General features: G+C 40.3%; 1 protein-coding gene across 1 annotated transcript in view; it reads left to right on the top strand.

Moving 5' to 3' along the window:
• Window positions 1–16,153: 16,153 nt before the first annotated feature.
• Window positions 16,154–18,113, top strand: part of RGS10 (regulator of G protein signaling 10) — a 33,117-nt gene continuing 31,157 nt past the window's right edge. Inside the window, exon 1 of the mRNA XM_006200161.4 lies at window positions 16,154–16,297. Within this exon, the coding sequence (XP_006200223.1) occupies window positions 16,249–16,297 (49 nt within the window). The 5' untranslated portion in view covers window positions 16,154–16,248. The remainder of the gene's footprint in view (window positions 16,298–18,113) is intronic.

The raw sequence follows: 18,113 nt of genomic DNA, 5'->3' as shown, positions 1-18,113 counted from the left end.
TTCTGACTACAAATTTTGATATAATAGAAATGGGTAATACATTTTGATTCTTAGATACTATTCCATTTTTACCTTGCTATTCAGTATTTTAACTCACTGTGTTTTTAAAAGCAAAAAAGGGAGGATCATGAAAAACTGGGAATCACATATAAGTTCATCCTCAACCTTGATACTCCCCTCCCCTATCCTGAGGTGGACCACATTTGAAGTCAGCAGAAAAAAGTGTGATACTGAGAAGAAATGCATGAGTTTGGAGTCGCTTTGGAGGAAGTACTTTCTCTGTGCCTAAAGAAACTGAAGCCAGACTGATAAAAGAAATTTTGCAACCTGAATAAGGAACAGCATTGTCTGAGTTATTTCAGCAAATGTTGGTGGTTCACATTAAGACATATTTTTAAAACTTTAAAAAGTGTTAATTATTAAAACTGTAGTAAATTACATTTCATTTGGGGGGGAAAATTCCAAGTATGGTGTTTGTATTAAAGTCAGACAGTCATACTTAATGCTTTTACATGAAGTTTAAATGATACACATTGTAAATATTGAATACAGTGTTTAAAAAGCATGCTTCAACATAGAAGTAGCAGCAATGTAATTATTTGAAGTTACTCTTAACACACTCCACTGCATTGAATGCAATGGATGAATAAGAATGTTTAAGACTGACATTTCCAAGGTTGGCTACTGTGTAAAATTAAAATTATACAAATGACTATACAGAAAAAGCCTTAATTTTAATTTCATACAAATCTTTGATGCATTAGTACATTTTAAAATGTCATTGGAAATTAGATTTTTTTTCTTTTTTCTTTTTTCTTTTTTGCTTTACATCATTTGGTATGTAAATACCTTGATTAAAACCTTGTAAACTTATTTCAGGGTTCCTATAAGTTGTATAGTACAAGTGTTTTTTAAAAATTTGGGGGTGTTTTTTAAAATTAGATATATTTTGCCCAAGAATTTTTTTAACAAGATTGCTAAAACATCTTATTTAGACAGCTTGATGTACCAATTTATAATTGGATATTCAGCTTAAATAATGCATAGAGTTGTGAGTTTTATTTTTAATTCTTTTTTTTTTTCCTTGTGGGGAGTGTGCATGGGAGGATGGGCCTGCACAGAGGCTGAGTTGTATGTGTGCAGAATTTGTAAATGAATTGACTGGGTAGATATATAAGATTGACGTTTGCTTCTGAGGTATTTTTCAGGCCATGTGGATAAAATCTGTCTCCAATTTCTATCATTACAGGAATGTAAAAGATATAAAATCCTGTATATTTAATTCTGACAGCTAGGGGGTGCAAATGTTTAGGCAGTGTATTTGAAATGTTGTAAGGCCTGGACACCAAAATGAGAAAACTCTTTACAGTTAAGTAGTAAAGTGCAGCAAGCACCCACAAATTAACTATTTTGTAAACTTTTGAAGTCTTAACAATTAGCTGTAAAATAATGATGGTTTTATAAATTGGTGACCACAATAATTTTGTTATTTTCCTTCTTTTCCCATTTAGAAATGTATCAAACATAAAAATTCAGAGGGTCTGAAGTTGTTCATCTTTGGGCCAAATTTTTTTATGGCACTTTTAGTTTTAACCACAGGAGTCATCTATGACACTCTTCTATTATAGTAACATTTACCCTTCTTTCGTTCATGGTCAGTGTCTTTGGGGGATGTTATGGAAAAGTTACTTTATATTTTATAATGAGAACACTCAAGTGATATCAATTATGCCTCCTAGTTAAAAATTTCTTAAATATATGTGAAACTTGAACTAAAGATTTCTTTTATATATATATTGATAAAAGCCTATTAAATTCTCAGTTTGCCTTTATTGGGTCTGCCAGTAAATTGAAGTAGCTTATTGCAATAGCAGCTAAATATAGCTGCAGTGTTTCCTGGCTGTATATTCTGTGATTTAATAAAATGATCCAGACTAGTTGTATTGCATAGTAAACATATGACTGAAGTGTCCTTGGTCTTAATCTGAAAGAACAGGATTATATGCCCAGTTCAGTTAATGGAAGTTATTTCATATTAAATGGTTTTTAAAACATAAAGCTACTTACCCAAATGAAATGCACCATTTTGGAATACAACTGTCAAGCTAACACAGACTCAAGACTATTTTATAACAAAGTGAAGTCAGTGCTATCTTGATCCAATTTAAGCCTAAGAATCGTTGCCTTTTCCATGTTCATCAAAAACAGCAGAGATTCTTTGGCATGCAAGAACATGTTTATTTCGTAATTACTTTAACAGTTATTTTGGTGATTGTTTCTGACTGCCATCTTCTTTGATCCAGTCTCTTTACTAGTATTTCCCCCTATGCCATTCCCACTTCATTTTTATGTCTGCTGGCAGTGAGAGGCTAAAATGACTGGCCAACTTAAGCCAAAGCTGTAAACCACAGTTGAAGTAAGTCTTTCAATAAAGACTAGACTATGTGATAAGTGGCTTTTTCTTATTGTCGTTTATTACATAATTATTCCTTCCAGGCTGCAATGAAATAAGTGATTCTATTTTATTTTATTAGTAAGGTATACTGAATATATGTATCTTCAGGACTTATTTCTGTGTTCTGTGTAAGTGATAAAAGTCCATTTGCCTTGTTGGATTAAAATTTAATTTCTGGGTATGGAGAGGTAGAAATTTGCATCCTTCTAAAAATGTATGCTTTGTTGAATATTAATATATTAAAATCTCATTAGTTTAGAGTCCACACATATTAGGAACCACAATTTTACCACCTCTAGATTTATGTTTGGTAGTACCAATAAATAAAGATTGCTCTGGACAAACAGAAGAACTAGAAAAAGAATTTAGTAAATTGTATAGACACCTTTCTAGCAGATACGCCCAAATTAAATCTTACCTAGTCATTAAAAGTTAGCATTTGGGCCTCCACTTAATGCATTAGAAACACCGTATGTGCATTTTTAGTATGTATTGAAAAGATAAATGAGTTAGACTTTCACTAGTTTATACAAGCCTTCTCTTAAATCCAAATGAGCAGATTTTGTTAAATATAAATTCTGCTCTGTGTAGCAATAAAATGTCTGATACTGTGTTCAGAAAGATCACTACAAATTATATTGCCGTCTATTCCATTTTTAAACAAGGAAATTATGTGAATAATTACTATTTTAAAGTGTGTTATTCCAAACTGTTAGTGTGGTATTTAAATTCTTTTTGTTTTGTGTTTTTAATTTTACTTTGTGGGGGCCATAATTAGGTGGTGGGTTTTGTTTTTTTTTTTTTTTGAGGAGATCCTGGGAACTGAACCCAGGACTTTGTGCATGCTAAGCCTGTGCTCTACCACTTGAGCTATGCCCTCTCCACTAATGAGTGTGGTATTAAAATGCCATATTAGTATAAAACCTGGGCTTGTGCCTACTTAAAATGGGTCTCTTAAATAGTGCAGATAGACTACAAACCATAATTCACAAAGTACTTTGTGTAAGTATCTCTTATAGGGGTAAGGATGACTTGATTTTAGAATTGCCCAAATGTGAAGGAAGCTCAATTTGTATCTAGGAAATAGAGGAGGGAGAATTATATATATTTGTTTCTCTTAGGCAAAAAAAAAAAAGTGGGGGGGGAGCTGGGGTGCTAATAGTTGTTAGTTTTTTTGACCCTCTTGTTGATTTAAGCTTTTGTTTGAGGGAGAAGAAGATTAATCCACGTAACGTTCGTAGTTTGGTTTTTAAACAAGAATGTCGGTAACAGTAACAGCTGGCAAAAGGTGTGTATCCAATAAATGATTTCCCTAATGTTCCAACTCAGTTCACATACGTAATGCTGAATGTCCATTTTTCCTGGTGGTTGCATTTTTTGAAATTCAGTAACCAATGTTTCTGAGGTATTCCTGTGGGAAAATGATCCACATCTAATCTTTCGAAGTCAGCTTGGAAAGTTTGCCGAACATGAACAAGACTGAAGTGCTACTGGGTAGCTGTCAGAGGAAAGCCAGAATCGTTGAATGTAGAAGAGTCATCTCTTGCGGTCGAGCTGTCTAGTTGACCCTGCAGCTGGGCTTAGCTTGCCTGTAGACCTCCTGTTTTGACTCAGTTTCGTTCTTGTGAGCTGACGAGAGTTCGCAAGGAGCCTGGTAGCGGGTGGCGATGCAGAACTGTGTTTTTGAGGTAGTCCAGGTTTTGCTACATGTAACCAGTAGTTATTGTAACTCGCCCAATCATGATTCTTCCCCACTTCCTGCTCCTGTTTCTTCCTTCCTTGGGTTTTGGTATACCAACGAAGAGAGGTCCAAAACCATCTGGACAAAGCGGGCATGAAAAACGGAGCTATATGCAAATGTGCCTGTTCTGAGAGTTGATATTAATAGTGTGTAAATGTCAGATTTTCACAGTTCATTTTACTGATTAAGGGTTGTGAGTTGAATTGTTCCATATGTGGTTTATGTGATTGCTTTTGTTGACAAAAATAAAACTAATTCATATGTGTTGACATAGCTAAACAAAATGGGGAATGCCCATTTAATAATCTTAGCTTCTTTTTGAAAAGGACTAAACTTGGAAAACCATGTACTAATTTCCTTTGGCTAGGTTATTTGTTAGCATATGGTCCATCTCATACTTGGTTACCTGTTTAATGAAATTGGGAAAGGAGTGGTGACTAGGCTAATGAAGAGGAGAAAAGTCCTTGATTCTGAAGAGTGTTGACAGAGTTGACATGGGAATAGACGCTCCTGAGCAGGTATAGTAAACTGCATGGTCATCAGGACTTGGGTGCTGATATTTAATATGTTATTAGCTTAAACTATACACATTTTATCAAGAAGACTAGGAGACTTATCAGGTTATTGAAAATAAAATATTACCAACATCTTTGTCTTACTTACTGGCTCTGATCATTTCTTTTCCATTTCTTTTAATGTGTATTTTTATTTATTTTGTGTCTATATGCGTATTAGAATGTTGAACAAATGCTGTTGTTCTGAAATGCTGCCTTTGAGCATTTTCAGTAAAATGATGGGATTAGGATATCCTTCAAAACCCACATTTCATTTTATTTTAACCAGGAAGCTTTACTTTTAAAAATGGGTAGCCTCATTCCCAGGTTAGCTCACTATTTTTATATCTTTGGTTATGTCAGTTTCCCTCCATTAGAATGTAAGCTCCGTGGGGGCAGGGACCTTCTGGTAACTACACAAACCTTAGGACTTACGTAACAATACTTGGCACATGGTAGATGTTCAGTAAGTGAATGCATGAACAGATTGAGGAAGTAAAGGTAAATGAGTGTTTTAGTCTCCCTGTTAGAACCAGAACACCACTTGGTGTTTCCACTTGAGTGGAGCTTGATCAGAATCAATGTGTGCTTGTTAAAATGCAGATTCTGAGGCTCCACAGGTGTGGGTGAAGATAATCTGAAATAATACTAATTGGTGTGGGGTCCTTTTTCCATTTCTAGCTCTTGGCAGGGGAAGAAAACTATTGGCAATGGTCACAAATTTCCCAGAAAAACTAGTTTTTGAAGGTGCATGATCTCTGTGATTGCTGTCCAATGTAGTTTGTTGAGCATCTTTCAAAGGTGATTAGGATGGACTCCAGATGGCAATGTATATGTACTCACAGATATTTTACAGCCTTACTCAAATTTGCTGCATTTTTTAAGCAAGTGCTTTTTTTTTTGACATTAAGTTTGCTGGTGCTTTTATTAGACTTATTAGACCGGTGACAAAATGCAAAAGCAGAAAGAGAAAAATAAAAACACCTTACTTTATAGATCTTGTCTTCACTTACTCTCTATTCTTACCCTAGTCTACACTACTGTCTTCTTTCATCTAAACTACTACAGTAGCTGGCTACCTGGTGTATATATAATTAGGAGGCAGAAAAGTACATACATGTGCACAGCTCTGAATTTTTACAAAGTGAACACATTTATGTAGTGCCACCAAGATTGGGAAATAGGAGACTGACAGCATCCCAGAAGAACTCGTGCTTTTTTCTAGTCTCCAACCTCTACTCTTCCCCTAAGATAACCACTAGCCTGATTTCTGTGATCTTAAATCAGTTTGTTTTGAACTATGTTAATATGGAATTAAGCAGTATATATTCTTTTGTTTCTGATTTACTTACTGCTTCCAGTTTCTTGTTGCATGCCGCTGAGTTTTTCAGTGTGACAGTATTGTGTGAATGTGCTACAAGTTATCCGTGCTACTCTCCATTACACACTTGGTTCTCCATTTAGGAGTTATGTATAGTGCTGTAGTGAATGTTTATAAATGTCCTGGGGAACATGTATACACATTTCTGTTGAGCATATACCTAGGGATGGAATTCTGGGTTATAGGATATGTGTCTGATCAGTTTTAACAGATGTTGCCCAACAATTTCCCAAAATGGTTGCTTCAGTTTGCATTTGCATGCAGCAAATGAAAATTCCAGTTACTCTCCACATCACCTTAACATCAGATATTATCAGTCTTTCATTTTAACAGTTCTGGTTACTTAGCTATGTTTTACCTAAGCTTTTAACCATTTTAATTTTTTCAGCACAACAGCCAGAGTGACTTTTTAATTTTTAATTTACTGTTATACAGGTAATTCTTAAATGTGGTACATAATTCAAAAGATTTTTAAAAGGTTGATACAGTAAAAAAAAAATTGTTCCTCCTGCTCAACTCTCCTAACCATCTAGTTTCCATCTCAAGAAACACCAATATCTTATGTTTTTCCAGAGATAATCTCTCTGTATATGAACGTTCATTCTCCCTCCCTTTTCTGCAGAAATGATAGCATGTTGTATATGCTGTTCTGCACCTTTCTTTATTCATTTAATAAATCTTAATATAACACTTGCATGAATTTTCAAAAAACGTTTCCTAACACATAACCCAAAAATGCTTTAGTCACTTCCCACTGCACTTAGCATAAAATCTCAAGTCCTTGACAAGGCTTTACAGCCCGGCACAACTGGGTGCCTTCCCACCCATCTAGCCTTTCTCCTCCTCTCTCGGTTAGCAATCTCCGGTCACCCTGGCTGAGCTTTCCCACCTCAGGGCCCTTGCATGCGACCTCCTAGTTTAGAAAGCTCTCCTGCCACTCACCAGCTATGTGGCAATTTACATAAGCTTGTCATTTTTTCAGAAAAGTCTTTCCTGACTACCTCATCCCCACATCTAATTTAAGGATTTCCCAGCTATTCTTTCATTATCCCTTGATTTTTTTTATGGCCTTTGAAACAACATATGTGATTATTTGATTAATGGCAGTCTACCAGATTATAAATTCCACAGATTTTGTCTTTTATATATCACTCTCTTAGTGCCCTTGTATTAGACTCTTAATGAATAGTTGTTGAGTGAATGAATGAGTTTTTATGAGGTAAATTTGCAAACTATTACTTACACAAAGGGCCTATGGCAAATAATGATGATAAAGTAGGACTGGGGACAGAAGGGAAATGAATGCATTGCGGACAAAACTGGAGCAGCAGTCTGGTAATGTTTGTTAGAATGAAGGAAGTGCACTGATGCAGGAAGCAGCATGGGTCGTCCTATTACTCAGGGCTCAGCTGCTACACCTCCCACCTTGTCACTTAGCTGTCCCCTGCAGTCAAGTGGGCCAATGGGGCTTCCTCTGGTGGCTACTGCTGGTGATGGGAGCCTCTGAGTTGTCAGCTGTTTGGGGGAAAAACAGGCAGCTCGGCTTCTTTCAGGAGCTCCTGTTGGTGCTCTGAATGTGCTTGTAGCAGGGGTTGGAGAGGAAATCTTCAAGCCAGTCTAGGTGCAGAATCGTCCCTTCTGCCCCTATCATGCTTGTCCCCTTGTCCACTTCTCTACCACTGGCAGCTGTTCCTAGTTTACGTTTGAAGGCCCCTTAACTCATCTTCTGTTCCCTGATGGACTAGAATAAGGACAGGGTGTTCAAAAGAAAGAATAAGGAGAAATCTAAATAAAAATGGCATTAATTTTTTTAATTTTGGGAACAAAAATCTAGTCAAGTATATACATTTTAAATTTTTGAAAAATGTTCGACAATTATCTCCTTTTTCTCCAATTTTCAGTAACTTACCTTAAACTGAAAACTTTACTGTAGATAGAAAAAGCATGTAATTTTTTTTTAATCCAAAAGATGAAAGCAAACAAGAAAATGACAAATGTTGGTGAGGATGTGGGGAAATTAGAACACTTCTGCACTATTGGTGGGATTGTGAAATGGTGCAACAGCTATGAAAAACAGTCTGGAGTGTTCTCAAAAAATTACAGGTAGAATTACCATATGGCCCAGCAATCGCACTTCTAGGTGTATATCCAAAAGAATTGAAAGCAGATTCTCAGAGAGATACCTGTACACCCATGTTCATAACAGCACTAACAATAGCCAAGAGATGGAAGCATCGCAAATGTCCGTTGATGGGGGGGAGGATATAGCTCAGTGATAGAGCATGTGTGTAGAGTGCACAAGGTCCTGGGTTCAATCCTCAGTACCTCCAATAAGAAAGGAGTCAAATAAATGCTACTTAAAAAAAAATGTCCATCCATGGATGAATGGATTATACAAAATGTATATACATACAATGGAATATTATCAGCTTTTTAAAAGGAAGAAAATTCTGACACATGCTACAACCTGGATGAAACTTGAAGATATTGTGCTAAGTGAAATAAGCCAGCCACAAAAAGATAAATACCGTGTAATTCCACTTTTATGAAGTCTCTAAAGTAGTCAAGTTCATAGAAACAGTAAAATGGAGTTTACCAGGAGCCGAAGGGAAGAGGGAAAGGGGGATTGTTTCATGGGGGTAGTTTCAGCTTTGAAGGATGAAACGTCCCGGAGCTCTGTTTCACAGCAATGTGAATATACGTGACCCTCCTGTACTGTACACTTAAAAATGGCTAAGATGGAAAATTTTATGTTGTGTTCTTTCTACACAATAAAATATATAATTTTTTAATTTTATGGATCATGTTAAAAAATGGTTAACAGGAGAATCATTACTGCTTGGGCCTAGATACAATTTTCCTTTCAGGTTTACACTGCTCTCCAAATTCTTCTCATTTTCTCTCTGACAGAGTGAGAGTCTCCGTGTAAATTTGCTCAGCTTTCTTCTTGTTAGGTGACTGTTCTTACGACACTTTTCCACTTGAGAAACGTACTCCTCCACATCTTTGTTTTATCAAGTTTCCATTTTATGTGACAGAACTTAGTTATTTAAGACGTTAGGTGAGTTAAGATCTCAGCTAGGCGTCGGCTGTTTAGTGGATTTCCTCTTGACTTAAATTGCTTTACGGTGATTTTACTCTACTGGCATTTATCTAATGGCATAAAAATATTAGGCAAGAAGAAATATGGTAGACCATCAACCCCAGCAAAAAGCAGCAGATGACAGACTTTATTTCTCCATGGCCGCCTATCCATTTAGCCCATAAAGTCAAGAATGGTGTGTTTGCACTTGGAGAGTTTACTGCTGTTTATGTTAAGGGTGAAAAAACTTTCTGGTGACCCTGACTAAAAATGGTTGAGGGTAGTGGTGGCTGAGAACAGACACAACCTTAGCTGGAAAGATTGTCTGAGGCTGTAAATAGTGCCTGGCAACAGATTTTACCTGTATCTGTAAATCCCTTCAAAATATGAACCCGATCCAAAATGGGACTTTATGGCCTATTATGTGAATATGTGGGATTTGCAGTTATTAAAGAAAGTATTTCAGTTTTTTATGACTGGAAGCATGTAAAACTAAGGACTGTTAGTGGATTTTCCTGTCTTTATCAATAGAGATCATCTAATGATCCTGATAACCAGAAATATGTGGTATTTGCCTCTCCATAAATGTAACTCCTTTTTATGAGCTTTAAACTTCGGATCTGACGATTGCCAGAGCTCTGTGTGGAATTAATGCCTACTCTTGAGAGGTGTAGGTGTGCAGACTGTCTCTAAAGTGCGTTTATTCAGCTGCTGGACAACCAACCTTTACTGTTTTTTAGCTTTGTTACAAAGTCATTTAAATACGTATCTCTGTATATGCATACGTGTGCATGCATATATGCGCACACATACATACATGTTCATATGTGTATACACACACGTATTTTTCCACCCCAAGGGTCTTCAAGATCTGAATTATGACTTTGTATATTATTTCAGCTTTTTCTTTTTTGGTGTAAGGTGCAAAAGCTCAAATGTAACGTGTCTTTAATACCTGATAAAATATCTAACTTGTGAGCCCAAGTGCATTTCCTGAGAATTTGGTCAACGAATTTCTAGGAAGTAGTGATTCAGAAAAGTTTCTATCTGGCTAAAATTTTAGGCAAGAACAACAAGATTTGCAGTCCCTGTATTTTATCAGATAATTTTCTTGTATGTTTACCATCATTTTTGACACTTTCTACAACTGCATGCAGAACAGGTATGAAATAGTTTTTAGGTGAAATTTAATGGCTGATCAAGTGGCACTTGGAATTGGTAAATGGGAACATCTTGATAAATGATCTGTCTTTTGAAACTTGCTTTCTAACTTTCTTGGTTGGGTTTTATGATTTTAAAAAGCATTTTAAAGAGTTCTCTGTAAGTTAGTTTATAAGCATAGATGAATAACCAGAAGACTTAATTAAAATCATTAAAATGTTTGTATTTTTCAGTATCAATTAGGCTTGGATTAAAAAAGAATTTTTAAAATATCTATGGAATTCTGTCTTATGGGACTGATTAGTTCACAAAATGTCCATTGTTTTTGTTAAGTACTAAGGAATGTTTGTGGGTGTGTTATATGATCACCATAAACTTTACTTTTTGCTTTTATAAAGTGAATTTCTTTTAATTATGCTAGATTTCATGTATCCAAAATGTGAAAAGTATGTTTGTCTTAAAAAAGAGTCATCTGTAATCCTCTTCCCAAATGCCAATTCTTTTGAAGTCAGTATTGGGCAAGCCACAGAGGTAAACTGGCTCAGCGAATTTTATAGCTGTGTGTCATACCCCCCACCAGCATTTCACCCCTGTATCACCCACCTCATTCTGCTGATTTTCATCGAATATGCTTTTAGCAGTTTCCCAAAACTCGTTCCATCCACAAGATGTTTTTCACTATTAGAAATACCCTAGGAGAAGTTCTTGAAAAGTTCTGAGCAGTGGAGGTGCCCAACTGCCTCAGGAGAGTGTCTGTGTGATCACAGTGAAAGGACTGCACTTAATAGGAGATACGTGTTGCAATACGATTGTTCAAAAAACCCCAGAACAGTATTACTACATGATATTACGCTATGGTCACGCCTTATATGTGTATGTGTGAGTTTGTGTGCACAAATGCACATTTCCTTTCCTTTCCTTTTCTTCTTCTTCTTCTTTTTTTTCTTTTCAGATGACATTTTTGATTTGGATTTTAGGAAAGGTCTGGGTTAAGATTCTTGGAAATGCTAAACCCTTTTCTCCTGTAACATTTAAAAATAAGACCCGGGAACAGTGTTACAAAGTAGGTACCTGGAACAGCGATTTTTAAAAATCATTTTCTCATGGGTGTGAGGCACTTTAATAAAAAACACCAAGAGCCAAAAGGCCTGAACTCTAGCCCTGTTTTTTCAACTGTACCTATGACACTGAGACCTCTATGAGACTCAGTTTCTACCTCTACAAATTCCTCTATTATGAGGTTTAGTGAAGAACAAATGAAAGTATGTGTGAATGTACTTTTTTTTTTTAAACCCATAGAGCCCAACAGTTTAACTTGCTGTTGGTGATCCAGCTTCCATTAGAGGCAGTTTGAGATTAAGTCCCCTCCAAGGGGTTGTAAATGAGAAAAATACCTAAAACAGCACTTAGAATCAAGCTAAGCACATAGAAAGTGCTCAGGGAACTCTCACTGTTACTGTTAGTGGTGAAATCAAGTCTGACCTCTTCTGTTATGTATGAGGCACAGACAGTTACTAGAATTTTTTTAATTAATTTTTATTTTCATTAAAAGGATATACATGTATAATAGTTTAAAAAGTCAAATAGTACTAAAAGTCAAGCAAAATAGCTACCCCCTTCACCATCCTCTCCCAAGCTTTCTCCTCGGAGGCCACCTTTTACAATATTTAGCTGTTTCTTCTGATATTTACTTCCATGTAACATGAACAATACACATACTGCTATTTCTTAATGCAATAATTTTAGAATTTTTCTGCTGCCTTCCCTTTGTGGTAGATGAGGTCTTCGCTGTCTTACTGTTCATTCCCAGTTCCCCCATGTCAAATACATCAGTTTTGAAATGGAAGAAATACAAATATGTCTGCACGCTGATATAATGAATCTACCTGGTTTAGCAGGAATCCCGATTTGAATCTTAAATGTACATAAAGGCCTTCCTTTTTTTAGGTGCATCTTCATGGATGCAGCATGATACAAGATAGTGCTGTCCCGGGAAGGCCACGTGCCTATGCCTCAGGAAACTTAGCCTCACTCCCAACTAAAGCCATCTGGGCCTCAGTTTCCTGACTTGCAGTGTAGTAATATGCTGATCTCCAAGGATTCCCTCCAGCTGGGATATGCCATGAAGATGTGACTTGAAAAGCAAAAGAGATCAAAGATGGGCAGTTGATGTTGGCTTCCTCCTTCCACAGGAAATTAAGAGTTTAAAGAAAGCAAACGAATGTTGTAAAGATGTGGGCTTAAATATTTGTAGATTAAATCTAGTAGGGATTTTGACCCGTTTCCAACTACTGATTACCCCCCGACTGAAAAGCATATTCATTGCAGAAGTTTTGCAAAACAGAAAAACATATTAATGAAAATTAAAATCACCCATTATCCCATCATCTAGAGATAAATGCTAGTAACATTTTGGAATAGTTTCCTGCAAGCTTTCTATCAATAAATATATTATATTTCCTCCCTTTCCCCACTGAAAAATGTCTCTATATTTGCATCCTGCTTTTATCAATGGTAGCTTCATAAGCATGTTCCCTACATCACCCAGTATTCTTCACTCAGTTCAATATTTCATCACAGGAATACACTGTAACTTAGTCATTCCATTAGTGGGTATTTATAGCTACTACAAATAGCACTGATAAAAGCAGTGTTAACAATATTCAACTTTGCACATACATTTTTGTATCTCTTATCCTTTCTTTGGCATAAGTTGTAGAATGATTCACTGGTCTCATGGGCATAAACATTCTCTTACACATGTTGCCAAACATGCATCTTAACACATCTGCCTCGCTTACCTTCCAGAGAGGTTGTCCCAATTTACTTTCCCGCCTTCACTGTGTCTGTCAGTTGCATCATGCTGTTACGAATCCTGCCAATTTCCTATGATTTCTTTTTAAAATGTCACTTTTTACTGCATATAAGCTAAGTTTATTATTTATTAGAGGGATGAGTAATTCAGATTCCAGTAAATTTTTTGTGTGTCTCCAAGTGCTGGGCACTGTGCCAGGTGATTTCTTGTTTACTGCTAGTGAACACCACACCCTTAGAGTGTAGGTGGCATCATTTCCTTGTCCAGTCCTAAGAGGCTGTGTTTAAGAACACACAACTGGTCTGCTATATGGCCAGGGATTGGTACCCAGGTCTCTTGACTACAACATAGGCACTTACATATTTACGTATTTTACTATATCTCACCTGCTTCAAATGGCTGAGAATATTCCTTATGAGATTCTAAAATACGTTTTATTGCAAAAGACTTTATAATGTATTTCCAGCTTATCAGTTTTTTTTAAGTTTTTGAGAAGAAAACAAATCAAACTCTAAAGTCAATGACCGCTCTGAAATTCTGCTTTACCAGAAGACACCTTAGTCTCTTGCTCCTTGCCTGGTCCCAATGAAAGTTGTTTGACCAAAGGTGAGACCAGCAGAAGTAGGAAGGGGCCAAACTGTTTGTCCTGTTCTTGCCCAGATTGGCTACTAATGTTTATAAAGGCTTGAGACAGCTACAGAAAGTGAGCAATGCTACTGGGATGGAGAGCACCTTAAGTCATTGCAAACCACAGGCAGAACTTGAATCATGTGGGAGGGATATGTGTGTGTGTTTTATTTCGGCAAGCCTTAGGAACTGTGAGGCTCCATACTTTCATACTTGGTCTGCTGCATAGTGCGCATTAAAAACTGGCTTTTGGATCTTCAGACACTTGAAACAGGTGTTTACAGCAATTTCATAAGGGCAGTCTTTCAATATTTCAAAACAAATTTTAAACCATGAACATTAAATCTTAACTTACATGGATCTTTATTTTTGTACTTACTATGTGATATGCTAACAGGACAGTAAAAGTGTATTTTGCTGTTCCATTTTCTCTTCATTTCAGAAAGGCCTGGCTGCCATCTTAGCTCAGGATGGATTTATAAGGATGTCCTACGTCACACCAGGTTTTTTCAGGACACGGCTGGGTTGGAACTGGAAATTGGCATAACATTTAGTTGTGCCTAACTTTTATCCAGTGGGGCAGTCTCACTTCCTGTGTTAGGAGAACTTGTAATTTGGTCTCTGGAGTTTTCTGGGGAGGTGTGCGGCACAGATTCCCTGGTTATTGTTATGAGCTATCTCATTTGGATCCAGGACTCTGCAGAGTTTTAAAGTCCTACTCTGGTACTGCCTATAAAAAGTTCAGTCCTTTTACGATGGAGAGGAAGCTGGCAGGAGCCCATGTCTGGAGGAGGCCAACCACAGAAGGGGACACTTAAAATTAAGCGTCTCAGTTAGGTTCTAACTCTGTTCTCGGTCACAGTGGTCTCCTCGAATTGCAGCTGAAAATCCCTGTAACCTTCACAAGCCTCTCTCCGTAGCAGAGGGGCAGAGTGCTTAGAAATGCTCTGAGGAAAATGCTTTGAGAGGGGAAGGTTAGGGAGAGTAATGAGAAGCAACCATAGAAGGCCAGAGATGGGGTGGGATTGGGACTGAAGGGGTAGGCAGAGGGAGGGAGGAAAAATGAACGGAATGGGAAGCTCAGAATAGAAGATATAAAAGAAACTGCCAACTAGTGAAAATACTTAGAAAGGATGGGTGGAGGGGGACCGACGACTGGGGAACAGCTTAGAAAAATAGCAATTAGTACAGCTAAAAATAAAGACCAATTTAGAGACAAAGCCAGATACACAAGGAGAAAAATAGGACTCGCCAGAAAGACAATTCCTCGCAAACCAGATCCTCAAGAAAATGGGGCTAATGACACCCCGTCTTGGGCTGTTTTGCAGAAGAAACGAGGTAACAGATTCGAGTGGCGCTGGCGGCGCCGAGCAGGTGACTGGCGGCGGCAGAGGAGGAATCAGAGCTGGAGCGCAGGGCGAGCGCGAGTGATTTCGAGCGCTGAGCGCCAAGGCCCCGCGGGAAGGTGCGCCACGTGTCCCCAGTTAGTGTCTCGGGCCAGCCGGTGTGCGGCGCAGAGGCATTGCTCCTCGCTGGAACCCGAGGGATTCCTACGGAACTTCCCCCGAGGTCCGACCTCGGAGTCTCAAGACCCAGGGCAACAGGCGCCCAAGTTTCGGCGCCCGCGCAGCGCGGCCCGGGAGAGGGCGCCCGTCGGCGGCAGCTCGGCTCGCTCCTCCCGCGGACAGCGCGGCCCGGGCCCTGGCGACGCTCCACTAGTTTTCGCAGCCGTGGGAAGGCCCAGCGCCCAGGGAGTCGCGGGACGGGCAGGCCCGGGCGTGCAGGGATCCTGGGTCCTGGGGGCAAGGAGGCAAAGGCTGTGGGCCGCGCCTGGGTTTTGCAGAACTGCAAGGCCTCGGCGTCCAGGTCTCTGAACCAGGAGGTGACCCTCTCCTGTTGCCAGGCGAAAGCCTATGTAGCCGCGAAGCGCGATGCGCCCGCGGCACCGCGTGTGTTTCTTGGGGCTGCAGGGAGACAGCGGGAGACCGGGATGGACGCTGGAGCTGGGAGTCTGGCAGGGCAGGACGGGACTCGGGCGGCTTCTCTGGCGAGCCTCGCAGCGCGACAGGCGCGACAAGGGGTCCCCGGGAGGTGAGAACCGCTTGAGCAGGGTTCCTAATGCATTCCATCTTGGGCACTCGGTCGGGTCCCAGCGTTTGGGAGTCACCCGGGTGCTCCCTGCCCGCCCAGGTACCCCAGGGCGGGACCCCGGGGCAGGATCGCGGAGCCCCCACGCGGGCAGACAGGCAGGTAGCATGGAGCGCGCCACGCGGCGCCTGGTCTGGAGGAGAACCGCGGGGCGGGGGCCGCGCCCTCCGGGGCGGTGCCGAGCCGGCTCCTCCTCCTCCTCGGCCTCCTCCTCCTCGCCTTCTTCTGGCTCTGTCGCCGCACCACCCCGCTGCTCCTCCTTCCTCCCTGGGGTGCCCGCGGCGATGTTTAACCGCGCCGTGAGCCGGTTGAGCAGGAAGCGGCCGCCGTCAGGTAAGCGGCTCCTGGGGCCCGACGAGCTGGGGTCTGGAGACTGGGGCGCCCCCAAGGGCCGCGATGAGCCGCCTGGGTCGGCGCTGCCCGCCCGGGCATCCTTCCCTCCCGCCCAGGCTCGGGCGCGGCTCTGAGATGCCGCGCCGACGGGAGACCCGGCCAAACGCGCCACTTCTCCCTGCTCGGTCCAGCGTCCCTGCGGTCCTAGCCGCGGCGGGAACGCAGAGCCCGGAGAGGCGCGCAGGGGAGGAAGTTTGTCTGAAAGGGGGAACAACAGCAGTTTTCTTTTTAGTGATGGTCTGGGAGACCATCCGCCTCAAACTTGGAGGTAGTATGGGCTCTAGATTCCAAAAGCAGAACGTTGCGCGGGTCGCACCCCGCCCCCCCCCCCCTTTCTGGAGTTCTCCGCATCTGCTGCTGGCGTTTCTGCGAATGATGCCCACATGGCACCCAGGAAAGGCACGCCTGGATTCCGGGTATCCGACTGGGCAGCCAGCACCTTCTTTTCTGCGCTGCGGCGCTGAAATGTGGGGCGGAGAAGGAGGGTGAACACAAGGTGAAGGGCGCATCTGCAATTCGCGCCAGGGAAGAGCCGACTTTACTTAGGGTTCGGCTTGACTGTCACTCTGGACCAGCGTTAGCCACAATTCGGAGCAACTCAGTGGGACCAAGAACCCACAGAGAAGATGAAAGCATGCCCTTGATTCCAACCATCTTACGTTTTTTGTTCGTAATAATAGCTATGCCCCTTTGAGCACTTAATGTGGTCCCGGATCTGTGGTCACATTGTTCTATGAATTCTCTGTTTACCCTTAGGGCCACCCGTTGAGATAGGCATTGTTCTCCCCACTTCAGTAAGAAGGGAACTGAAAGCCAGGTGCTGTTAGGTAACTTGCCCCAGGTCACAATTAGGTGATGGAGAATCTTTCAAATCCAGCTTGGCCAGACTTAAGTTCAGAGACTTTTCTTGCTGCCTCCCAATCCAGGAGTCGCTTCTGCATAGTACTGAGTCTGTGCATATCTTTTTTTTTCTTCACTCCAGTATCACTATTTTATGAGGGACACTGTGGTTAAGAGGATGGATTGAAAGCAGGTTGGCTGGATCCAAATCCCACCTCCACCACTGACTACCTGTGGAGCCTCTCTGTCCAGATTACAGGTCTACAAAGTGGGAATAAAATACCCTTCTTAAAACTTAATTGAAGCTGGTTTCCCATCCATCAAAATTTGCAAATTATTGCATTTAATATTTAGAACAACTTTACTAAAGTAGGACTTCATAGGGTTATTGTAGATTGCTTATATTAGTGTTAGTGATCATGTAAACTTTTCTTTGTTGCCTGTGTGTCAAAGGAATCCCTTGTGGGTGTTTGTTTTAGCCATTCCTTATTGTTAGATATTGACAGGCCTGTGGAGTGGTAGGTGGTCAGAGCCTGGTCTCTGAAGTTAAACTGCTGATTCCTGACTCTATCATTCGATGACCTTGGGCAAGCTACTTGACTTCTGAGCCAATTGCTAAATTTTCAGGATATTTGGGAGCTGGTTGCTAACTCACAGGTAGCTTGAAGTTGGCTATCAGTGGCTAGTTTCACCATGGAAGTCAGCAGATGCTAAAAATCAAGTTTGTCTGTTTTTCCCCTAGGAGAGCTGATCTACCAGCACACCTCTGCATCAGTTTTCCCATCTATCAAGTGGGTTTCATAGAGTTGTATAATTAAATACATGAAAGCGTATACATGAAATACTAGTACAGTGCCTGGCATTACAGAGTAATAAATGGTTGGCTGTTATCTTTTCTGAGTTTTCCTATTATAAA

Source organism: Vicugna pacos, chromosome 11 (genome assembly GCF_048564905.1).
Source record: "Vicugna pacos chromosome 11, VicPac4, whole genome shotgun sequence".
NCBI classification, from domain to species: domain Eukaryota; kingdom Metazoa; phylum Chordata; class Mammalia; order Artiodactyla; family Camelidae; genus Vicugna; species Vicugna pacos.
Note: the sequence above shows the minus strand (reverse complement) of the source record. Positions and strands in the feature narration are given on the sequence as shown.